The sequence below is a fragment of the Pyxicephalus adspersus genome, chromosome 2, assembly GCF_032062135.1.
Source record: "Pyxicephalus adspersus chromosome 2, UCB_Pads_2.0, whole genome shotgun sequence".
Classification (NCBI taxonomy): Eukaryota; Metazoa; Chordata; class Amphibia; order Anura; family Pyxicephalidae; genus Pyxicephalus; species Pyxicephalus adspersus.
In genome coordinates, this window is record NC_092859.1 from 111,070,566 (window position 1) to 111,097,709 (window position 27,144).

The 27,144-nt window shown below is 36.4% G+C and overlaps 1 protein-coding gene across 3 annotated transcripts in view; it reads left to right on the forward strand.

The window, feature by feature from the left end:
• Window positions 1–27,144, forward strand: part of CHCHD3 (coiled-coil-helix-coiled-coil-helix domain containing 3) — an 88,260-nt gene that overhangs the window by 51,610 nt on the left and 9,506 nt on the right. For 2 of the 3 annotated variants that reach the window (XM_072401846.1, XM_072401847.1), the window contains 2 exons: window positions 693–776; window positions 10,525–10,595. In XM_072401846.1, the coding sequence (XP_072257947.1) occupies window positions 693–776; window positions 10,525–10,595 (155 nt within the window). The remainder of the gene's footprint in view (window positions 1–692; window positions 777–10,524; window positions 10,596–27,144) is intronic. The other variant, XM_072401848.1, reaches the window with a different exon arrangement.

Here is a 27,144-nt window from a genome sequence, read left to right on the forward strand (position 1 = left end):
GTAGCAAGTAAGATGAGGACAGTTCACAAAATATCCTCTGACCCTAAGTTAATTCCAAAATGTAAAAATGTGACACGCATTTCTCTTCCTTACCATTTTAAAAATCAAATATAATTCCAACTAAATACCTGGTGATCCTGCCAGGTCCCTTCTCAATGCAGAGCTACTTTTAGTTACAAGCCCAGAAGACTATAGAGGCAGGCCTGTGTTACTGTGATTAGTTTGTGTGAGGTACAATAAGCCTGTAGTCCCGTAGTCGGCTTACAGGCTGCCATTCTTCTCTCTAGCCCTGCAGAACCTTACTGTGGAGCCTGCAAGGAATCCCGATCATAAACAGGAGTGTCCACCCCTCATGCAGAAAAAAAGAATATATATAGTGGTCACATTACTGCTAATAAATAAAAAAAAAAAAAAAGACAAAACGTGTTTAAAATAGATATTTGATAACCTAATAAATTAGAGTTTTAGAGCTACCATGCTAAATGTAGTTCATACAATTGCATTGTGTACATAAGTTTTAAATATAATTACATTAAATTCTTGTACACTATTTGTAAGTTATTGGCTTACTAACCTTTTACCTAATTGTTTCAATGTTCTCTGACCATACCATGACTCTGGAATAAAGGCAAAAACGTCTTTTAAAAAATAATAGAAATACACTGTTTTACTGTTTAATTTTTTATGTGCAGGCAAGGAAGCTGGAGGAAAAAGAGCGTGAGCTTAAGAGGCAGGATGAGTACTACAAGGAGCAGCTAGCCAGACTGGAAGAGAGGGTAAGTGTTTATTTAAGGGTTTCTACCAATGTATTTTATGTTGGTGGGTGTAGCTTATCTATCTAATGCTAAGTATATTTATATCAAGCACAATGCAAAACTCCTGCAGAGCAACTATATCAATGTGTGTAGTCATTAGCACAATGAGAGACTCTTGGCAGGATCTTTCTGGGTAAAGCTGTCTGAATTAAAAGTACTCAAAGTATGCAACTACAGCAAGTTGGGATGTGCTTTCCCTTGCCAAAACAGTGTCAGTACCCTTAGAGCCACTGATCCAAAACAACCGTGTATGTAGGCAGTGCAGTGAAAACTCCTGGTCTGCACACTTCTTGGTCAATGGATCAAATGGTGTTATATTGCAGCCAGGCAACTAACATTTTTAGAAACTCATATTCAATGACTCATATTTTTAAATACAGGATTTCTTCAAGGGCAACATGACCCAAAATGGATGTGGAATCCAAATAATCTGTTCACCACATAAAGCAGTATCTTTTTGGGTAAAGTTGGTCTTTTTTCTACCTAAATGTTTTACAGCATGTGTAGAATTTGTTTTGCTTTACTCAGAATCATGTTGATTTTATGTTTTTTAAGGGGAAATAATAATGCATGCATTATTATTACCCTTGGCAATCTTATTACTTGCTAGAAAAAGGAGATAAAGTTTAGCTCTATTTTAGGTAACTAATCTGAAGAAACACACAAATAAGTGTTTGATTTTCTGAAGTTTATACTTTTTCCTCATCTGTGGTGGAAATTATTCAAAAGGTCACCATAGAGGCCAGGCATGTGGTATTTTTGCAAGTAGGGGTACATTGGCATCCTCCATATTTCTGTCAGGAAAGTTTTTTTAATTATATAAGAATCTTTTTGACTTAAAGAGCTAAACAGGTTCCTGTTTAGTTGCAAACTATTTTTGTTGCAGTTTATTCTTGATAGAAATGGATTGGTCACACATCATGCCTGTAATTCCTTCAGCACCAACAACTGGTTTCCTTTGCATTTTAACTATTATTACAGAGAATCTTTAATTGACTATTAGGAAAGAGAAACCAGTAATTTACTTGTTTTACTTTTCCAGTATGATCCTACAAATTAGGTTGCTTATGAAAATGGGTAAACTTTTCCATTTTTTGTAGCAATGTGTCGTAACAGAATATAGCGAAAATTTACCAGGATTTAGTAAGCATTGCTAACACCAACAAGACAGGACTTAAAATAATGTGGAAGTCTAAAAAAAAAAAAAAATTTCTAGTAGCCCTCCGAATTAAAATCTGTAATGCAGACATCTTGATCGTTTCACTTTCAAGCCTACAGTGTTTTCAGTGCCCCTCTGAAATGCATGGATCGTATTTTCTGTGGACCTAGCACAATCTTAAAGCAAAACTAAAAAAACAAAATTAAAAACAAAAAAAATTACACTTACCTTTAATTCCGCAGGTCCCACAATAGTGCTGGTCCTTCCCATGATCCAGTACTGCATTGTGCCTGAATTCCTCTTCGTCCTGGCACAGAGGAAGCGCCGCCATCTTTGATCTTCACTTCTATCTTCTTCTTCTGTCTTATTTTTTTTTTTTATCACCTGCACAGTGTAAGATTGGGTGACACAGCTGCCCTGAAGGAGAAAAAGAGACAGCTGATCTCAATGCACATGTGTCAGATCAGCATTTCTTTCATCTAGGAGGAAAAAATGCCCCTTCTGCGCATTCCCAAAATTAGGACATGCGCAGAAGGAGCAGTCAGAGCCTACTGGGATTTTCAGCATGAGTATCTCGGGAGGCTCTAAACTCCTATTCAGTCTTGTCTGCTGCTTAAAGGGGCAAGTTTAGTTACGCTTTAAATATCCACAAGATGCCAAAAAGGCTTCTTGGCTGTAAGGGTTAGACACATGCATTGAAAAGTTGTTCTGTGATTCCATTTTGTACTTTGATATGGCAAGTTGGGTGGACGGTGGATTTTAGCATGTACATTTAGTTTTTGCATTTGAGGGCTTTTTGAAGTGAACACCAGGAGGAGCTTAAACAAACTCCATTCAGGTAGTGGCAATGGTTCAAACCAGGGATGCTGCAAAGCCAGAATGCTGGCCACAGAACTATCATGCCACCCACATATATTGTTACTTAGGCAGTTACCCTAAACCTTGTTGTTTGAGCAACATAGTAAGAACATTTGAATATATTGACTAAAACATTTCGCCACATTTTAAGGTATATTCTGGAAAAAGATGACCGTCACCCTACATCAGCCTTCTTGGTTGACATTTCGTCACCGAGGACTGCAAGATTTTTTTTAAAATTGACAGTCGTCATCTGCTTGTGGATGTGTATAATAATTTCTCCTCATAAGGAGCAGGCTGAGCTGACACTAATCTGTTCTCTTGTCATCAGCCTTTATTATTATTGCTTCTACTCTTCTCCTCTTAGCGCAATATAGGAAGCATCTAATTGGAAAAACCAAAGTAATCAAAAAGTCAATTAATCATATAGATGAGCTGTGACACTTAGTGATGCAATCACCAGGAAACATTGCCAGCTAGCAGGCAAGGTATTAGAAAGTGCATTTTCATTTGCTTATAATGTGAAGATTTCCATGACATTTACTGCAGAATAAGTGGCCTTGACACAGTTCTCATTGACTGTTAAGTAATCATATAATTCATTTCAAAGTCTGAAACTTGTTTGAAATGTTGGCTTTTTCATCTGCTTCAGCTTCCTGTTGCTTTATGAATATTTAGATAAACATAAATTGTATGAGGTAATATATGTTAAGGTTAGGGGTTTGTGTTTGAAAATCTTCATGAAATATCGCAGGGAACTTATAATGTACCATCATTACAGCTCGCAAACTGCAGATTAAGTTGTTACATTTACTTTTATGGTAAAGTGCTGTTATTTTTACTTGTTTTCTGTTTCAAATTTCAGTATTCTGTAAAATCATGCATTTTGTTAACTGGTATATACTGAAACTTATTGCATTTGCTCAGCCATCTTGGTTTGAAGCTGTCAAAGAAAAGTAGCAACCTTATACAAAGGTCATTGTTGATATAGATCTCACAATACTTCTAACAGATTTATTTTCAAACAGTGAGTTGGTGCCCATCAGTATGGTTTTTGTAGCGCGTAGGAATGTGTTTCTCTCCATTACCGCAAATATGAACTAAATTCTCTTTAGCTCTGATAAATGACACATTGGCACCTACTACACATTATTAATGCAAACCTTGCAGTAAAAAAGAAAGTCAACTTTTAATATCTGGACCCTCTTTCCCTGTAAAAATCGCTATTGTTTTTCCAAAAATGTACTTGTAAAGAAGAAAAGTTAGGTCCTTTACTATTTTTAAGCTTGTTCACCTCTCGTGGTGTATAAGAATATGACACAATGCTTCTCATCTCATAAGTGAATTATACTGCAAGTTGCACTTTTTCATTTTGTTTTGCACCAAATTGTGTTTGAGTTTTTAAAATCTTGTTCTATAGGTGGCAGGAAATATGCTAGAACCAAATATTTCACTTTTCAAAAACCCTCACAGGTTTGGTAGCAGGACCCTTATAGGCAAAGTCATACCTGACAAATGTACCTGTCTTAGCTCAGCCTCTTACATCTACAGTCTATTTAGTAAAATAAAGTAAAAGCAATATAGTTAACCTTAAGCTAAGTACACACATTTATTTTATACATACTGGAAAAAAATAATTTGTTATTGTTTTAATTAACAGAACAAACAAGCACTTTTCACAGAGCTCTTTGGAGAGGGGAGGGAGTGGTGTTAACAAAATACCATTATTTCCACACTTAGCTGTAAGGGACTATAAATGGAGAGTTAAAAAGACAGCAGTACTAAATATATAAATCTGTGCGCTAATGCTGTCTCATATACAAAGTATTAAATAGTATTACCAGCCCTGTCTGATGCAGTAAATAGGATTTCACCATTATGATGTGTTAGGATTTTCAACAAAATCAAATTTATGAGACCCTAAACGTCCATCTCTATGGCAGAGCTGCTTTATCCACGAACACTGCCTCTAACACTAATCCTTTTGGTAGGATATATTCTTAGCAATTGTGCAGTGATAATGCAATGATTTTGTCTTCTCTCTGTTCATGGCTTAGCAAGTGTCACTGCACTATTCAACACTTGTCTGTAAATCATAATGAGAATATATTAAGGATTACCACAAATATTGTTTGATCAGTAATAGAGAGTAAGTCCACCCAAAACCAAAAACTTCCTGTTTGATCATTTGTATAGTCACCAGGATAAGTAGGGAAGTGCCTCTCCAGTAGTGCCCCATATAGCAGGTAAAAACCTGACAGGGGTCCTGCTTATTAAACCCCACTCTTTGCATTGGTATATACACATACTTGCTGCTTTATTAAGTATACCTGGTATACAACCGCTTGTTAATGTCAATATCCAACCAGCCAATTGTATTTCAGCAACTCACTGCATTTAGACATGTAGACAATGTCAAAATGACTTACTGAAATTGAAACTGAGCATCAGAATGAGGGGGAGGGAGTGTTTTTAAGGGACTTTAATAATGGCATGGTTTGGTCAGAGTATTTCCTAAATTGCTGATCTGCTGGGATTTTCATGCATAACAATCTCTAGGGTTTACAGAAAATTATCCAAAACAATAGCAGTTCTCTGGGCGAAAAAAATTGCTGATGCCAGATTGGTTCGAGCTGATTCAGAGGCAACATTGAAACAAGCACTTGTTACAACTGAGGTATGCATAAGAGAAATTCTGAATGCACCTCACATTAAACCTTGAAGCAGTTGGGATACAGGGGCAGGTGACCACACTGGGTGCCTTTCCTGTCAAAACAAGCACCTGAAGCTACAGTTCACATAGCCCCACCAAAGTTGTACACAAGAAAACCGGAAAACCACTGGCTGGATTTCTACTTCAACATTCAAATTAGATCAGAATTTTGCATTATCATAAAACATGTTATTCTTCCTATCTTGTGTTAGCAGTTCATTCTATTGGTATATTGGTACAAAAGAGCCCAAAGTGGGCCAAGAAAAAATCCCCCAGAGCAAGTGATAATTATTTAAATGTCACAATCTATTTCCAGCAGGATAAAGTGCCATGGCATGAAGCTCATTTATTTTTAAATTTGTTTCCTGATTGTGATTGTGGGTTCACTGTATACAAATTACCTCCACAGTTACTAGATCTCAATCCAATAGATCACCTTTAGGATGTGGTGGAACGGAAGACTTGCACAATGGATGTGCAACCAACAAATCTGCAGCGACGGTCATGTCATATTCCAGGACTGGCAAAGTGTACCCAATAAATCAGTAGGAGTATGTCCCAGCTATTAGACATTTATAGCAATGAAGAAATGTGGAGCAGGCTTACTTGTAGCCAGCCAAATCTTCAAGCATATGGTAGCCACCAGAAGCCCAGCCCTATCCTTTGCAGGGTCTTTCGGTCTATAGCTAGTTTTATTAGATAAGCTTTTGCATTTAGAAAACATTCACTCAAACTTACACTTTTTTAATTGTATGTTTGAAGCTTGATAACATTTATGAGGAGACCTCCATTTGTCTGCCATTTACTTACACAAAATCTACTTTTTATGAAGTAGCCTGAAAAGTGAACATTTTTTTTTTTGGGCAGCCTGACCATGTTTTTGCATTACTAACTTCAATTCTTGTATTGAACAAAGTTGCATGTATTCTCAATTACATCCAGACTAAGTCAGGATGTTAATGTTCTAAGAACCATGTCACAGTTACTATGTATCATAATAACAGGTTTTGTTAAACAATAAATGCTTTTACATTACTTTAGCACAGAGGTCAGCAAACTTTTTGGCCACTAGGCCACTTCAGGGGTAGGCAGGAGCACACTAGGCCGAACTCTTTCTTGAGCCTAATGGCTCTGCCCACCACCAGGAACTCCCCCCTGAAGGGAAACTCCTCTCCTCCGTATGCTATGTCCCCTATTTACCTTGACGGTGAAAGTGTTGGCTGCATTAAATAGGGAAGGGAGCCACAACACGGAGGCTCAAGAGCCGCATGCAGCCCTGGAGCTCTGGCGGCTTCAGGGGTTTGTTCCAGCTCCGCCGCTGGTTTCCTGGCCGTATCAGCCAGGGAGCATTAGGCTGTAACAAACTACCGGCTAGGCTCGGAGTTTGCCGACCTCTACTTTAGCATGTTTGTCAAACTTTTGAAAATCTTGCACACGCATCTACCTCAAAATAAAACAAATCTTTCCTAAGGTATGAAATATAAATGTGACATTCATTTTATGGTATTTGCTGCAGGATTTGTCCCTGTAAGATGTCAGTGTCTAAACTCTATAGAGCAGTCACAGTACTAGTACTGACTAGGTTTTTATGCTTCTCGTTTGTATGGCAATGGTCCTTTGCTGTTGTGTACTTCTCAAATCAATGCAGTGCTGTGTTTCTTTTTCACATACTGGATATACAGTGCTTGACATGCCACTTCTCTTTTTAGTAAGTGTGACACTTTGATGAGAAGGTTGCTGGCCTGACTCTGGGAGATTAGACAATTTCCTGCCAATTTTAAGATGTCAAATTTTCACCTGTCAAATGACTTACATATGAGAATATTACACCTAAGCAACCATTTCTCCACCCAGTATCTAGGAATTCCTGTATTCTTTTTCAGATTTTGTCTACACTAAATATTTTCTATTTTCACATTTAAATCATTCTCCTTTGATAACCTATTTCTCTTTAAATGATTACTCATCTGTAGTTATCTTTTTCTATTTTTATTCTTCATACTACTGTGGCCTCCTTCTCATTTTAAATGTTGATGGCTATTCTGGCTAATCCAGGGCATGACAGTAACGGCCTTTTCACTCCAGTATAAAAGAACAGTATATAAGTAAAGTCTTAAATGTATAGCCTGCCAACAGATGAAACACATATTCTAAAGGTGTATTTTAAAACTTGGAATTCTATTTATGTTTTATTTTTACATTGAAAAAAGTATAAATGATTAGAAATTCTCTTGAAAAAAATAAAGGATAAAAAAACCTTTGCACTTAATTTTTAAAATAAAAAAAAAAAGAGTGAGAGAAAGTTATGACAAAATAAAATTTCACTCGAAAAGAGGTATGAAGAAATATTTTAATTGGACAGTTGCCCAACTAAGTAAACTAAGAGACGGTTTTCCATAATTTTTTTGAGTTTTTGGAATGCAACACTGCTTTAACAAACAATTGACTAAGATCTGGTGACTGGTGCATGATGCAATATATGAGAAAGCATTCCTGAGCTTTAGCTGAGTGACAGATCACATTGTATACAGCCACATGAACTCCAGAAGCACTTGTCTACTTTATACATTACAATATATATTGTGCAATTCATCGATAACAACATGACATAAGAATGGTCCATAGAAACCAAAATCAACATCGAGTTGAATTCAAAATCACAGTGAAAATCAAAGTAAAAAACTGATATCACAGAATTATTAAACTTGCATGACTTTCATTCCAACAAATCAAGGCTCAGTGGCGTGTATGGCCGCTATGTGCCTGTATGGAGTTCTGATTACATCTCCTGAGGTGTCTGGTTGTTTGGAATTAGATATATTTTCTCTTTGTATTGTTCTTTACTGCAGGTGTTTATGTGGAAAGTACAAAGGTTTCAGACTGGAGGTTGGTTGGGCTGTACATTTGTTTTCATAATTTTACCCTTGGGTGGTATTTAGTAACAGTGGGAATTTGTTTTTCACATATCTATATGTATATTTGTGTTCCTTTAGACTTATTTTCTCTTAACAATAGTGGGTTGTATACATTTTAGCATAATTTTTATTATAGAAAAACTGTGCATAGCCTCCTAATAAACGAAAAAAATGTGGTGTCAGGGATTGAATATCATTTTTTTTTTTTGCATAATGCAATTAATAAATAAATATATATATATTCAACGCAGCTGTTGCGTTTAACTTTATTGATCAATCTAGGGAAAGATAAATCCCAGCCTCAAATAATATAATAGTGAATGCTGGTATTGTGGGGACGGTGACTTGATGGAAGACCATTCATCATCTCAATTGGAGTCCTTTTCATTCCCAGTAAAGGGTCTTTATGCTTCTTTGCCTTGTGCCTGTTAGAGTACAATCTGTACAATAATAATATTAAAAAAAAAGTGGTAAAGGGGAGCTCTATAGAAATAATACATACTATTTAGCTGTAACCACTGGAAATTGTGTATGATGTTTTCAATGTAAATCAATTAACACTTTCAGTAGTAGCTGGCGAGATGACGGCACATATTTTCAGCACACATATTCTGTTTTTTAGACTCACATGGGAGCTGTCTGGAGTCTTCTGCAGTTTCTGTAGTTGTAGTAGCACAAATAAGACATGCCAATTGTGCTAATCAGATGTCTGAGCATTGCTATACTTTTTTGATAACCTCCAAAGTAACTTTGGATTTAAAGCGGAACTTGGTACTCAGAAACTAAACTCGGTGCTCGCCTGTCCTCATTCCCTTGCAGGGCTCACAATCTTCTTCTTTCTCCTCTTCCTGGTGATGATCTTCGGCCATTTTGATTGGCAGAGGCCAGAACTTAACTTCTGGCTGTTCTTTCAGTCTCAGCATGCGCTAAGAAGTTGGGATTGCCTGGTATCCTGGCAGCCAAAGCTGAAGCTGCACAGCTCACCTGAAGCGATCAGGCAGGTAGGAGTGATTATAGCAGAGGGATATCACCTGTCCCTTTCTGCAGTAATGGCCTGCCTGATCATTAAAAATGGGAACTTTTCTTAATTCCCCCTGCTTTTCACATATGCTTTTGTTTCCAGTGTGTATTATGCTGTTCTTATGATCAATATTTGTGTTCTTGTTAAACGTTTTAATTTGCTATCTCCTCTAAGGCCAGCATCCCAGAGTTCTCTTTTCACTAGTGACACCGGTATTTTGCATGTAATATTTAAAGCGGAACTAAACTAAAAAAAAAAAATTACACTTACCTTTAATGTTGTGGATCCCTTGGTGGAACTGGTCCTTTCAAGTGTGAATGTTAGCCATTTGCTGCATTAGTTATGCACTGGTCATGTTTTTAAAAAAAATTTAATGACACCATGATAAAATAAAATTAGATGCTTTAAAAATTCCTTGATGATCTTACTTTTCACTAATATGTGTGTTCCTTTCAGCTCTGTTTTTAATGCTAATTGCACCTACAACTTTGGCTTCTCATAAGCATCTATGCTTAACTCTGGAATATTTTGTTTTTAGGTTCTACTTGAATGCTCAAACTAAAAATTCTGTAGTATTACGGGACATTTCAGGTGAAGGTACAGACTTCTTTTAGGAGATCCTTGCGTAAGAAGAATTTGGGTCAAAAAAGTCATTCTGTAGACATCAGTGTCATAGAATGTAAGAAATAAATACATTAGGGCAGACCTTAAATAGATTAGTGTTTTAAAGTTGCCTAGTAATGTGTGTATGACATTCATCAAATATTGCAATTTCAATGATGCACGTTTAGGCTTATTTACATGGAATGTATTTACTGCCATCAGACCACCTTAGGGTAAACTTTACCTACCTTTTCTACCCAAATGAGAGTGGGATGCTCAACTGGAGAAAGTAATTGAATAGGGCATGATCCTAACATTTTCAACAGTTTTTTTTTTTTTTTTAATTTTTTTTTTATTTTACTGGAATGTGAGACATAGAAAAATTATAGTGCAGGTTGTTGCTAAGGAATTTTGTTGAATTTATTTTTTTGTCTTTACAGAGTGCACAGTTTTATAAAGTTACCACTGATCAATACCAGGAAGCTGCAAACAGTGTGGAGGCACGATTCAAGTAAGTTGCAATGGTGTCTTGGTGGGTCATATACCTAAAATGTGTCATGGATATACCAGTTGGCATTGCTTTTTATTATTTTTTTTTTTCCTAAGCAAATTTGGTTTAATTTTCAACATGTATATATATAATCACTATATTGTCAATACTCATGTACCTGGTTGCAGCGGAATATAAGGTCATAGGGAGAAATGGTTACATGTGCTCTCATTGATTTTTGATCTCTCTGATTTGAAGCTGTTCAAGACTGGACAAGATAGACTATCATGTGTGAAACTGGAATGATATTGGTCCTGGATTTAAAACATTTGCCAACTAAGTGCAAATGATTTTTCAGAAATTCATTCCAGCTTTGTTGGATCAACCAGGTTCACACATATTAGTCTATCTTCTCTTTTCTTGGAGAGCTTTAATAAATCAGGCCTGTTGTAGGAGGCATCTCAGCACAATAAACAAAAACTGATTTTTAATCAGAACCTATCATATACTGTTTTTGCATTTTGAATCACCAACCAGAGCTCATTTAAAATCTATTGAATTATTAAACCTTTCTGCTGTAACCTACTCAAATTTGTCATTATTTAAGCTTACAAAATTGTTGTTTTTTGGAGGGGTACAAACAAGGCTTATATTTTGCAATTTTCTTTTAAAGATTTACTTCTTCTATTTATAGCTAATATTTATTGTAAATATAAATACAATTGCTACATCATTAGTGTGACTGTGCAGACCGCCAGAATCAAATTAGTGTTGCAGGGTAGGGGAGCAGTGTCCACAACGGGAAGGATCAGTTTTGTAATTTTGTAAGCTGTTTAAGTGAGTGAAGATCTACTGCATTTGGGGAGAAAATTGTAATATACAGTGGTACCTTGGTATACGTCCTTAATCCGGTCCAGATCCTTGTACTTATACCAAACGGGACTTATACCAAACAATTTTTTTCCATAAGAAATACAAGGAAAATGATTATTCTGTTCTCATGAAAAAAAAAAATCTTATTGTAATTGGCATAATATACATTGATGGGGCTGTATAAAATAAATTAAACACTGCTTAATACTAAAATACATAAATACAAAAGCAATTACATGAAATAAATGAAAATTCAACCTCCCTTTACCTTACTGAGAAGAGTCGAGTGCCTACTAGAATGGTGCTGAGAAGGGAGGAGGAGGAGATGTTATGTAATTCACAGAGAGTTATAGCGCGGGTTGTTCACTGAATGGTGGCAACTGGCGTAGTGACGCTCGTGGGCAGACGTGGCTTTGTCTCGAGAGAGGTAAAGAAGGGGAGCGCGGTGTTATGACTTATTTTGACCCATACAAGTTCTAGCACAAAGGTTGTATACTAAGCAAAATTTTTCGTGTCCAAACAGGACTTATACCAAGTTGGACTTATTCCAAAGCGGACTTATACCAAGGTACCACTGTATATATATGTACTTTTCTGGTTGTTTTCAATTTTTTATGACAATCAAGGTTAGGTATCTAAATATTATTATTTGTACATATACCAGACCAACTGGATACATTAGTAACTGTTGTTTTCAATGTATCTGCAAAAAATATATTATTTTTGAAATGTATTGTCTTTATAATTGCCATGTAAAATTTCTTGGACATTTTGCTCACTCATAAGTTTTGGGTTTTGTAATTCATTTTATCCTAGATCATGTATGCAAGCAGCATACTGCTGTGCTTCCTCTTTTAGCTAACCTATAGGGCTCTGACAATATGCTACCTTGTATTAAAGAAAAATGTATGTATAGCCATTTTTTCATTACAAATAGAGATTCAAATCTCAGTTTGGACTTAGACTTCCACATCCCTTGTAATAAATGTGTTCCTTATTTTATGTATTCCTCAGTGGAATCCCTAAAGTTCACCCAAAAGGCTGCCTCATTTGTAATTATGCACAAAAAAAATAAAAAGATCTTTAGTATACAACGTAAGTACCATTGAGAACTGACCACAGTAAAGTTTTCAATCCCTAAGTGCAAGGGTCAGCAACAGGGGTGCGTGTTTACAGGTGCTGAGCCCAAATTTGGCCTTTAAGCACCTGCATTCTGCATGGAAAAGAAAGATTGACAATGTTTAATACTTAAAAGGCTTATGTGTTAAAGCCATCTGATTTTATTGGACTGCAAAATATTTTTTACAAATGTAAAATTTTTACCCCCTGAGAAAAAAGAATATATTTTTAAACTGCTGTTCTTTCACCTTAAAAAAATAAGTTATAAAAATGTGTGATTTTTTTGTCTTGGTTTGATATGCATGCACTAGAGTCCTTCTGTACCCTTCAAAGCTACTTATCCAGCAGCTGTGCACATGCATTCATCTGCTCCTCTTAGCCATGACAGAGCAGAGCCCATTATTGATTATGATGGTTAAAGAATCTGAGTGAGGGAGAATGAGGCAAGTCTGTTTCAAGAGCTCTTAATTCATGTGCAACTGTATTGGATTGCGGATTAAACTAATGTGCCATATGCTCAGAGCTTGCCAAGACAAACACCTGTAGATGTTTAAATATTTGTCCCTTCATCTGACAGCAATGAAGCAAGCTGCCTGATGAATAATAAATATTCTATTTCCGCCATTTAATGCCTCCACCTTAAAGACATGAGGAATTTAGTTTATCTTTAATGAAAATGTAAATGTTCTAAAATAAAATAGCTTTGCTCATTTTCAAATTGATTTAATTCAAATATAATATGTGCCTTTTTGTAATTTATGTATTATACGAACGTTGTTTTAAAATACCACTAATTCCTTATTGCCCTAACTCCGTAGAGCTACACCAAACAGTAACAGTTGAAAAATATATTCATTCTTGTTATTTTTCTTTATGGTTGTCACAAAACTGTCAAATCCTCTTGATGGTGTTTTATAGTTTGCCTGGGTAAATTCACTTATGTTCTCTACTTTTAGCATGTGCTGAGTCTGCTGGCCATAACCAGAAAGGTATGCGTCCTCTATAGCAAGTTCTACTTAAAAAAATGCATTTGCAGCCTTGGCAGAGACAAAAAGGTCTCCTGTTCCACAAAAAGGACGTTCCACAAGTAACATTCCCACCCACTGGAATTTAGTTGTCTGTAAAACCAAAGGAAAGTGGTAACTGATTATCTGATGCACTACAGTGCAAAGACCGAGAACTTGAGTTACTTTGATTCAGGGTTGTAGAAGCTTGTTAGGGACAAGAGTATCAATGTTGTCCTCCTGGTAATTTTCATATTAGAAGCCACTCTGGCGTTAGGGTGGAGAATTTTATGTCTAGTGCAGCAGTAAAGGGGGGGTAGGCTACATGAAGAGGATGAGGAGGGTAGGCATCAGGAAGGGTTTAAGTTATCCCCCAGGAAAAGGTGATTAAGGTTAAAGCCCTAGTCACAAAGGGATCAAGGTTCGATAGGAGATTGGGATTTTAGTACTGGAGGTAGGACAGTCTAACAAGAAATACTGTAAGTATAGCTGTCACATTTTCCTACCTACCTTAGAACATTGGTTCTGATTGTAGTTAGCTGTTTACAAAGAGCAACAGCAATTGGCTGTGTGTTCACTTCCATTACCCTGAAATTCACACCAACTGAGGTCTGAACAGAACACAATTTAACTACTGAGGCACTCAGTGCTCCTTATCCTTGACGCTCCCGAGAAGCCTGGAGCTTTTGCCAAATTGGTATTATGGCCCAGGTGGGGGTGGGCTGTGGCACCGGTATTCACCCCTAGATATGCCATTGCAAGGTGACAGAGTAAGATTTCCCTTTAGTGGCAAATCATGCATATTTATATTTAATATTACTAATTGATGTAAGGAAATGCAAGAATTTACAATTGAATACACTGATGTTCGTACAGTAATGAATGTTAGACACTTTTTACTACTTATGCAAAGTGTATGGCGCTTTTGATGTTTGTAAATGCCTAATATTGTGTGCCTAATGGTTATTATTTACTGGCTATGTAGATAAGTAAGGGGACAGTTGTTAATCTCAGTGCTCCCTAGTGCAGATTTGCTATTAACTTATTAAAAACTAAATTCACGTGTTTTCAGTTATTTTGCTTTCAACGTATGGAGTCATCATAATGTGCTTCTGGAACCATTCATATTTTTGTACATCAGAAATGTGTTCTTCAGTAAAATACCAGCAACTTCCTAGCTGGATGACAGGTTTTACTACATCCCTTCCTTCTGAAAATGGAAATGCTGGTGGGTGTAAACTAGCCCTTGACTATCAGGTTCTGTGATGTGAAAATACTTTATTCTCTGCAATATGGCATACTGATAAAATACAATATGCCTACTTGTAGGCACCCTGTATGCATTTGTAGTTATTCTCATCCTCTCTGTAATGTCATAGATTATGTGTCAGTTTAGCAGCAGCATACATTTACTATGTGCATATGTTCTACATTGACCCGAGGGACAGGCCTAGAAGAATGACCCCATCAGTCAACTGAATATTACAGCTCATTTCTATTTCACTGTAATACAATTATTTTCATTTTAAAGGGCATATTTGTAATGAAAATATATTGATGTTGCAGCTTTTTTTAAGAGTTACTCTAAATGCAGAAAATCATTTTCTTGAAGTTTGATGGGTTGGAAGACCAGTATTTGTTGTGTATACAAACCACTTGAAATATTTTTTAATGACATCTTCATGAACTATAGCGCCTGATGAGATCTTAATAACTACCTGATTGTCTGTAATTGTATCTTTGGTAAATACTAATTAGGTTATTATTATAATGGCCAGACAAGAAATTGTGTAATTGAGAACTGTAGTGCTTATTTATATTAATGGTCATTGGCAAGAATGGAACCTTTACATGGGTTGTTAAAAAAAAAATAGCCCACCTTATTTTAGGGCTTGGTGAATTTTTACTTTGTTCTCCTCATTTACCAAGATAACTAAAGATTCTCTTTAACCCCCTGGCGGTCTAATTATGTCCCTATTTCTATGTCAAAATCGGTACATTGTTTTGTGTGGAAATTTGTTGTTTAACCCCCTAGCGCTCTAATTTTGTCCATATTTCCATGCAAAAAGTGTTACTTTTTTTTGCATGGAAATTTATTTTACATTGTAGACTCCAATTCATAACCCACCGAAATATGTCCAATATTGCTATATAAATCCTGTTTAATAATAATAATATTAATAATAATAATAATAATATTTAATAAATGTAATATTAAACATTAAATAGAAAAACCTCTGTTAAAAAAAAAAAAAAAAAATAGTGAAACGTAAAATAACTGTACAGTGGCATGTATAATAAATAATTATATATTATATGAAGATTTCTTTGTATTGGCCTTAATACAGCTATTTTGTATTGAATCCAATACAAAATTATTTAAATTGTCCGTCCAATCCTCCAGCCCGCACCGACGCACGCACCAGCGTCATGGTAAACCCCCAAGAACGTCTCTGCACTTTAGGGATGAAGATCAGAGGAGGACATGTCCCCAGGACCTGCGGGGACCAGCAGGACGCCAGGGGAGGTCGACGGAGCAAAGTAAGTTTTAAAGTTTTATGTGACCCTAAGTGTGGCTCGGGATTACTGCTTTTTGCAGGTAAAATCCACCCCGAGTCACACTCGGGATTACCGCTAGGGGTGTTAATATTTTAGGCCTGTAATTCTTAGGAATAACTCCCGGGTATGATAAAGTTTTTAACACAAATCATAAATTATAATAACAAATAATTATAAATAGTTTTATAAATAAAATATAAATAAAATAAATTTTATTAAAAAGTAAATTTGTCCAACAAGGGTACAATAATAGAATAAACTTTTGAATTTATTATTTGTATTCATTTTTTTATAACTTTTTTTTTTTTTACTGTGATCAATGTTTTTAAAGCAGATTACAATGTAGTATAATACCGCCAAGGTGGTTAACGGTAAACATACTCCAGCGCATTAATGTATAATGTAAATATAGTAATATATAATGTAATATGTTAGCGTTATATAAATACTGTTTAATAATAATAATTATAACCCCATGAGCAGTAACCCGAGTGTGAAAAAAGCTAAAAAAGTGAAATAGAAATGGTAAAACGAGCCTTACCTAATCAGCCGGCGTCCTCCTTCGTTCTCCATCTTCCTTCACGTCACCTTGCTTCCTTCCGGCCAACGTCTTCTGCATCTGAGTCACCGAAGTAGTTCCCGGTGACGTTGGTGCGTGCAGGCGTGGCGGGAAATTCTAATTTATTTGTATTGGATTCAATACAAATAACTGTATTGAATCCAGTACAAAGTAGCCAGTATCTTTTTGATCATTCGCATTTGGGGCGTGGCTTAAAATTCAAATTTATTTGTATTGGCTTCAATACAAATACCTGTATTGAATCCATTGCAAAGTAGCCAATATCTTTTTGATCATTGGAGTGTTACACTGTTACAGTGCCCTGCCTATCTGCAATTACATTTGATTACCAACCTCTGCCTTAACTTTTTCTACCACTTCTCTGCCTGACCTCTGCTTGGATTCTGACCACGCCTCTGCCTCCCGCCTGCCTGACCTCTGCCTGGATTCTTACCACGTCTCTGCTTGCCGCCTACCTGACCTTTGACAACGTCTCTGCCTGCCGCCTATCCTGACCTCTGCTTGTATTTTGACCACATCTCTGCCTGCCCTGACCTCTGCCTGGATTCTGATAATGTCTCTGCTTGCCACTTGCTCTGACCTCTGCCTGGATTCTGACAACATTTTTGCCTGCTGCCAGCCCTGACCTCTGCCATGGCTTCCAAAAGGCGTCTCTCAAGTCAAGCTGCTTATAAACAACTTTCAGACAGCGGGAGCGACTTGGAATCGCTAGTGGAGTCAAGTGACAGTGATTCGCCTGAAGACCTGTCACCGGACACCGAAAGTGACAGCAAAAATTCTGTCACTGGAGTTAGTGATATTTGCACTTGGTGCTCAATTGACATTAGTCAGGATCAGCCAGTGCCCCAAAGATTCTCATTTACTGGGGAGCCTGCTCTGAAGGTAGATGTGGAACACAACCCCTTGGTGTACCTGTAGTTTTTAAAATTATTGAGGAAACCAACAGGTACACCGAGCAACAATTAGCTGCTACACCCAGCAGATTTTCAAGAAGCAGGAAATATGGGAACCTGTCACTGAAAAGGACATTTGGCTTTTTCTGGGGGTAATTATTCTCCAGGGAGTGGTAGGGAAACCTGTGCAGAAGTGGTATTGGTCCATAAAAAGACTGATTGCTACCCCTTTTTTGGCAAAGTCATGTCTGAATATTGTTTTGGACTGATCATGAAATACCTACATTTTACTAATAACACTTTTGATGAGACCGCTCATCCTGCACCTAAACTGAAAACAATTTGGGATCTTGCCAGATGATCTTGGTTAACTTCAGAGACAGCTATGTGCCACAAAGATACAAAAGTATAGATGAAAATCTGATGGCCTACATGGGGAGGCTCAGTTGGATCCAATACATATCCAAGAGAGCACAGATTGGTGTGAAATCATTTATGCTGTGTGAATCAGAAACGGGGTATATTTGGAACACCCTAATGTACACTGGGAGAGACACAAAATTTAGCCCAAGATTCAGCAGCTATGGAGTGTCAACATCATCTGTCCTGTCACTGAGCCATTGCTCAATCAAGGATATTGTGTCACTACCGACAGTTTTTAAAGTTTTAAATAAAATTTTTAAATGCCATCCATGTACTCCAAACAGAAGCTGAAGACCGGAGAAACAGTTGCCTGGCAAAATGATGGCACTGTGATGGCGTGACAAGAAGGATGTCTGCCTTTTGAGCACTGTACATAACACCGCCACTGCTATCGCTAGAACAAGAAAAAGGAAAGAGATCCTCAAACCACAGGTTGTATTGGATTACAAAAGCACCATGGAAGATGTTGACAGAGCCAACCAGGCAATTTCTTTATATCTGGAAAATTATGAAAAAAACTATTCGGACATCTTGTGGAACAGTGTTTGTGGAATGCATACATTCTTTTCAAACAAAACAGGACATGACAGGCCTATACCTCACCCTGATTTCATATGGAAGATTTGTGAGGCCATATGTTTGATGGTCCAAACACCACAAATGGATACAGGTCGAGTTGGACGCCGTGCTACTACAGTGGTGAACCCAGAACGCCTGACTGGTCGTCACTTTATGGACCATATACCACCAAGTGCAAGAAAGGAAGCGCCAACAAGAATGTGCGTGGTGTGTTGCGCTAAGCAGGATGACACCGGAACAAAAATCAGAAAAGAAACCCGGTTCTAATGCCCGGATTGTGATTTTGGACTCTGTCCCTTGTTTTAAAATATCACACCTGGAATGTTTCTTAGTTATTATAAGATGAATGATCAGATGATAAGATAAACGTCAGATTTTTGTGTTTTTTATTTAAAGTTTAATAAATTTAATTTATTATTTTGACATTATTTCGTGTTTCAAACTTTATTATACTCAAATTCTAGTTTGGACATATTCTGGTGAGTCATGCCTAAGAATTACAGGCCTACAATGAAAAAAATGTTTCATGAACAACAGTGTACCGCTTTTAGACATATAAATCCGGACAGAAATGAACCGCTCAGGAGGTTGATACTCTACTTTTTTTTTTTTTAGCAAATTTTTCTAAAGTTGCTTTTAAAGGAGTGTTTTTCTAACCCTATTTTTTATAATAATTTAATAATAACTTCTCCACTTGCATCTAGTACAGCCACCTCTGGCAATGCCACCAGGATTTTTTGCTTCCTGATAGTGCTAAAAGCATTTTCGACAGAATGTGTGAAGGGAAGTTTGTGTAAACCCTAAGTTGACATGACTAGTTTTAAAGAACTACTTTTTAATAAAGGTGTATTACAACAAATGGACAATAAAAAATAATAATATAATTAATTACAAAAATATTCTTAACAATAATAATCTTACAAAAAAAATTGTACAACACAAAAAACTTGGAAGGCTCTTGGATAGGGAACAATGAACCACCTGATCCAAAGGACCACAAAATCCAGACTTAGGAATAGATACAACTTTTGTCATTTTGAACCACATTGTTAGAAATATGTTTTTATTTAATTTTAATTTGTTTTTATTTAATTTTATTTAATGTACAGCGCTGCGTAATATGTTGGCGCTATATAAATCCTGTTTAATAATAATAATAATAATAATAATAATAAAAATATGTTAGAGCTTGTAGGAATTTTTTTTGGGTGGTCACAAAAGCTGATGAAACAACTTGTGAAATTGTTTATATTTTTTGACATGCACCCAGAACAACATTGTTTGGCTTGTATAAATGATCATGTCTTGTTTAATTGTGGAGACTATTTTTTAAATAAATGTATACGTGTGTTTATTTTTTGGTATACTATACTAAAAGCTATAATGATTTCAGTTCTAAACGTGCAGAAATATTGCTTCTAGTGGTAAATCATAGGGCACAAAAAAATTAAGACAGTACATAGTAATCTAGTCTTCAAGAAACAAATCCATCTTGTGAAAGCCAGAGGCTTAATTGTCAGTTTTGTTTACCCCTTCTTCAGATATGCAAAAAAAAAATCCCATGAGGCAAAAGCCAATATCAACACAATTCTTTCCAAACGAAAATAGTTTCAATTTTCCCTACAGCAGTCAAGACATTTAGCTGTTGTGTTTTGATCAATACAGCCCATTAAGTATGCAGTGTAACAAACACAGTGCATGAAATATTAATTGTGTGCATTTTAGCTAGATAAATGTAGTTTTATCTTTTGCAGTTGCTGCCAAAAGTATTCCATATATCATACATATATCAAAGAAATCATTTTTTAAATTTGATATTAAACTGCAATATTTCTTTAAATATTAGTTTAAGGCATGTTAAGCATGCAGTTTAGTTGGAAAAGAATAGTAATGAATACCATTATTACTTATTTATTCTGAACTGTCATTAAACTGTTGTCCACTTTTATCTTACTAGCCCCAAGGGCTGTGGACAAAGTCTCAAAATGCTCAACACACAAACACAAACACAAACGCACACCAGTGATGCCAGGAATTAGCGTAATTATGTGAAAGATTGAAAGATAAGGTAATGTGTTAGGGGAAGGTCAGTGTTGTGAACAAAAACACAAACCATGGGAAAAGATGGTGAACTTGTGATCATGTGATCCTGACTGAGGAGGAGCCTTGTTGAGCTAATAGTGTTTCACAAGGAAACAATTGTCCGCGACACTAGATTAAAAGAATTAAGCTACGTACACACGGCTGATTTTTATCGCTCGATAATCGGCATCGGCCAAATATCGGGCGAAAATCTGCCGTGTGTACAGTCGGTGTCGTCCATCGTCCGAACGACCGTCCTGCCGGATCCACGGATGATGGATAACAACCGATCCTAATGAAAGGGAAGGGGGAGAGGGCGCAGCAGGGTGCCGCTCCGTCGCTCTCCCCCTCCCCTCTCCATAGAGCATGAACGGTGCTGTATGTACAGCACCGTTCATGCATCGTGGTTTAGCTGCCTAAGCTCCCTCTGCCTTCCTTGTATTGAGCATGGCACAGGCAATATGCCAGAGAACATAGCCTTGGAGGTCCTTTTCTTCAACTTGAGACCTAGTTCCCTAAACTGATATTTAAGGATCCTCCATCTTCCATTTATATTGTCATTGGTTCCAACATGGACCAAGACAGCAGGGTCCTGTCGAGCCCCTCCCAGTTGTTTGTCCACTCGGTCCATCACATGCTGAACCCTGGCACCAGGGAGACAGCAAACCATTCGGTTAAAGGGATCCGGGCGACAGACTATTCTATTGGTCCTCCTGATGATAGAATCCCCTATGACTACCAATTGTCTTTTCCTTCCTGCGTTTCCATCCCCACCACTACTAGATGTGCTGCTCTCCCGGCTGTTAGTGATAGCAGTAACATCTAGAGTTGCCACCACTGGGTCTGCCACCCGCACATCTTCACATAACTTTGCAAAAATGTTGGGGTGCTCAAATCCAGGGTGTACGCACGTGCAATAATTGTCGTTGTTAAACAAAGAAATAACGACCGATCAACAATTATTCACAATTTTTTTGGACATTCGTATATTGCTCAATTCTGTACATGCTTTTGGGGGGAAGCCAATAAACCTAACTGCATGTTTTTGGAATGTGGGAGAAAACCGGAGTACCCAGAGGAAACCCCATGCCAACCTGCAAACTTTATGCAGATAGTGTCCAGGCTGAGATTCAAACCCGGGACCTAGCAATGCGAAGGCCAAAGTGCTAACCACTGAGCCACCGTTCTGCTTGTCTTGAGTTGTAATGCCTTCTGGTTTTAGTCACTTCCCCTTAGAATCAGGGTGAACTCGATTTGATGCTTAGAAGGAAGCACATGATGGGTGTTGATGTTTTAATGTATAGCACTGGGTAGTATGTTAGTGCTTTATAAATACAATTTATTATATATATATATATATATATATATATATATATATATATATATATATATATAATGTTTTATGCAAAAATGTTGTCCAGTGGGAGTGTAGATGTTGCTGTCTGTTATGTCTTTTTTCATGTTCTTCTACATAAATATGTTACTACAAAACATTTTTTTTTGTCCTTTACAAAATGCTGTGGATTAAAGGATTGACAATTTGGTACAATTGCTTATCTGTTAGTATTTAAAGAATATTTAAATAATAACAATATATTGCTCACATTTAAATGTACCTTTCAGAAGGTCCTGACGGGCCAAATCTTACATCGCCCTTATAGTGGGTTTTAACCAACTTGTCTCCTATAGAAGTAGTAGTTGGAGAGGTGCTTTTCTCACTTTTGAGGCTTAATGACCTTACGGTCTTGCCCCAGGTACCAGGTGAGTAAAGGAGACCACCTTACTGGTTTGTTTGCCTGATTTAACTTTATCAACATAACTTGATACATCCCTGAGTGCTACAGGTGCATGGTTGTGAGGATGTTTCCTCAGTTATCTGGACTGGGATGGTTCCTTAGTGCAAATGTCTTCAGTTGATGGTTTGGCATCTCCTACTGACTCTGTGGCATCTTTGTCTGCTCTGACTTTTGGTCTCCACTGACAGCATCTCCTCCTTGTCCTGTCTCTGTTCAGGTGTCTATAACCTTCCCTCTCAAAAGGACTCTAGGACATACTAGAGACTCCACTGCTAACCCCACCTCACTGCTTTTTTTTTCTTCATATGGAATACTCTTCAAAGGACAAATAGAACCACAACGCCACATTAGTGTTTGTAGTAAATTATGTTTGTATATGATATGGTGTACATTTAGAACTAAGTTTTTTTTTTTCCATTATACAAGCTCTAAAAAACATGTGGCCAGTTCTTACTGGATTGCTTTTTTTTCTCTCTTTTATTATTATTACTGCATTTGCAGGCAGCAGAGAAGGGAGGTCAGTGGTGCTAACCTTTTGTTTTCCCAGCAGAAATCGTGAACAAGATGAAGTGATCAGAGCAAAATGTCAGTATTTGAGCGCTTTTCTCATTAAAGTCCTGCTCCACTGTTTTATTTTTTTGGTACTTGGTGAAATCTATTTGCATGTCCATCATTACTGTGGATATATAAAATATCATACAGAATATAATGCATTCCTATTTATTTTGTGAATCTGAATTTATTTTTAATGATTTATATATGCTAAAAGTATAAATGTTTTACGTACACAAGTGCAATAATTATCGTTGGAAAATGAACGATTAACCACAGGTCTACGATTATTAACGATATAGTGCACGATTCTGTACATGCTGAAACAATACAATTGTTCAAAGATAATCCCCCAATGATTTACACACACTAGATACAATCGTTTGAACGGTGCATGAAGTGACGTGGAAAATATACTGCAGAACTATCCACGGTCACTACATGACTGTACACATATCAGCCCAAGCAGCCGTTCAGATTCACCTTTTTCCACATTTAGGCAGAATTAACATGCAGCATCTAGATAACGGCAGTTTCGTCTATTTAACCTTTCTTATCCTAAGTGGCAAGAGCTCTCATTTAGAACCTGGTCAGTAGCTAAGTGCATGCCGCTCGGGATAGCCAGAGTAAAGGGGGCAGACCTACACTCAGCTAGCTGGTCTGCAGGTCCTCAGTTTAAATGCAGCCCTAAACGTTATCTTGTTTTGGAGGCATTTCTGTCCACAATTTTCCTCATACAAAAAAGTTGTTGGAGTGTGAACAAACAAAAAAAAAAAATCTGTGAGTTTTGTAATGGTAATAGTAACTACCCTGTTTTCCCGAAAATACCAGAATGTCTTATATTAATTTTTGCTCCAAAAAAATGCACCAGGGCTTATTTTCAGGAGATGTCTTATTTTTTCATGAACAACAATCAACATTTTTTCTTGAACAAAAAATCTACATTTATTTCAAACATATTCCTGTCATCACATTCTGGAACATCATCATAACTCTCAAAACCCTGAATTCCGTCTTGAATTTCTTGTCACTCCATTTTCTTTAGAACTATTGCCCTCAATTTCTCATGTCTAGCAATAGCCCTTTCCTTAAATGAGCACCTATGGTCCATGTATTTAATATTTATTGTAACTTATTTTCGGGGTAGGGCTTATATTTCGAGCATCCTTCAAAATACGGAAAAATCACGCTAAGGCTTATTTTCAGGGAAACGGTAACTAAACAAGCCTCAGAACATATCTTTATAGTGTAATAATTGCCAAAACAAACAGATAGTGGTCTAGTTTCCACTACAAGGAAATGTGAAAAGTGGAACCTAAGTCTGGATGTCTTATAAATAAAAGGTATTTGCATATTCTCATATACTTTTTCTTTGTTTCAGTGAGGTCCCATCCCTGGGATATTTTCACTTCCTCTCTGTAGACTGGCAACACATCTACAGACAACAAGTAGGAATATCTGAAGAGTTTTCAAAGAGGAAAACCTTTTATATATTGGTATTGGTTCTAGGGAATATAAAAAGGTGCCCAGAGTTTGGGTACACTTTTTATGCCAACGTTTCGAAAATTACACATCTAATTTAATATTGACTTTTTGATCACCTTTTAAGCAAAGGAATGTCATCCTCCCAAGAATCTTCATACATGTAAATTAATTTAAACAATGCATAAATATTTGCTCCACCAGAGGAAAGCTAAATTTTGACTTGGGTTGTGGATCATGTCGAAGTTCTGTAAGGTATTGAAATCAGGTGAGTTATAAAGCATCCTTGATCTTTGTCAATTTTTTAAAGTCTTTTCCTACCTTAAAAATATATAATTATCCTTAAAATGACAGCCCTTAAAATTATCCATGGTAACGGAACACTAATGGCTTAAGTGGTTGGTTGATCTGACAGCTTTAGGATGAGTTCCATGCAGGGTCATGGCATAGAAACCATTAATCCAGAGTTACTTCACTTAGACTTGTAATGGAGGAGAAATTAAAGCTTCCTGCCAACACAGTTTGTAATAATAACACATTGTTGGAAAAGTTCCTATTTTATTTTACCAGTCCAGAGAAAAGCTTTGTACATTCATCTGTAAATAAACAAATAGGTGCAAATGGAATCAGTAAATAGGTCTTCTGCAACATGTTAAAAAGGAGCTATTGATTAGCTTTATTAAAAGCAAAGACATTCTGGCTTTTTTGGTTTATATTGGGATGTTTTAGCCACATGATGTGCTATTTGGGGAAAAAAAGAATCATTGTTTTTTTTGGTTTTTCTTCTTTTTTCCATTTCTTACTGTACAAGAACTTAAAAAAAAAAGTCTAGGAGCACTAGTGGAATCCTGAATTATTCTTACATTTTGTTGCAGATATACACAGACTATAGGATGGAACTGTGATTTTGCGGGGGCTGAATTACTATATAACACCTCCTATTGTGTGTTACTTCCCCCACCTCCTAGATTGTGAGCTCTTCGGGCCCTCCTGTGTCACTGTCTGTATTTGTCTGTCATTTGCAACACCTATTTAATAATAACAACACCGGTCCTTATTCATTAATCAACAAGTATTTAGGCTTAACTAGCAATCATTAATTGTTATCTAGAACATAAGGTTAACTTGCAGTTAAAAGTTATAACTCTGGGGAAAAATAAAAAGTAAGAAAAATGACCACTTTAGGAGAAATCTTTGCTAGAACAAGTCCTATTAAACACATATTAGAACTTTATTTACCTCCTAACTTTTATTATGAAGTCCGTGCTGTGATCATTAAAGAAGACTCCTCCAACTTTTGTAAAGCTATTTTCCAGCATGTCCCTTTAGTATATTATTCTCTTGTTATCAGAAGCTAGATTTTCTTTTTCTTACTTCACAGTTGTCCCTGATAGTGTGCAGCTATTCTCTTCTATACATAGACATACTGCAGAACTTGCCAAGTTCTAGGATCAAATTACACAGCATTTCTGTGCCCTCTGGTGCCCAACAACCATGTCATTCCTGTCTAGGCAAGAAATTGGGGAGTATGGATCCACCATAAAAAAAAAAAAAAACATCTAGTAAGCATTCGCAGTAGGGATCTTTGTTTCCATATATTGCAGTACTTGTTACTGGGCATCTGTTTTAAAGCACTTTCTCTCTAGCCAGTGCCTACTATACTTTGCATACTGTCAGATATTTACTTTTATAGACATTATAGTGTTAATATAAAGTTAACAGACACAATGTTTCTTTAGATAATCATGTAAATGAGATGAGCTTGATGAAAATATTTTTACCATTTGTGTTAAAAAAAAAAAAAAAAAAAAACCAACTAAGTGTTTTATTTATAAATATTTATGAATACAGTAAGCAATATTTACCTTTTACGTATTAACTCTCTGCTTCCTAGTTAGCAGTGTTGCACAACCGTGTTCTATACTTTACCTTCTTTCAAGCATGTGAGTTGGCCAACCTATTGAAATCCATGCACCCCCTGTGTAGCTGGTAATTTATCTCAACTGTTAGGACAGGTTTCTTGTTCTGAAAACACATTTTACAATCTTACTACCTTTTGTATTTCAAACATATTTATTGTTTTTTCAAGGGGGGTTTTTTTTATCTTTGAGGGGGAATATTGAAATAGTCACATAACAAAAAAAATTAAAACAGTCAAAGAGTTGAAATTATATAAATTCATGCATCATAAAAAATCCAGGTTTTAACAGGGACTTTTTCGTTTTTAACTAAATTAAAATAGGTTTCCAACTAAATATTGCACCACATTAGTATTCTATTATTATGACATACAATAGTCTTTGTAAATGCAAAATAAATAACTTTTACATTATTTCCTGTTTTAAGTTTTAACCCCCCTAGCGTTCTAATTACGTTCATATTTCCACGCAAAAAGCGTTACATTTTTTTTGCATGGAAATCTATTTTACATTGTAGGCCTTTAATTCGTAGGCATAACTCACCGAAATATGTCCAATATTTAATACATTTGATAATAAACTTTAAATTAAAAAACACAAAGATCTGTTAAAAAAAAAAAAATTGTAAAGCGTTTAATATCCTGTAAATCATCACTGGCCTCCCTCAGCCCTGTTACTGTGGACGAAATCTTAACTCTTCTCTCATCAT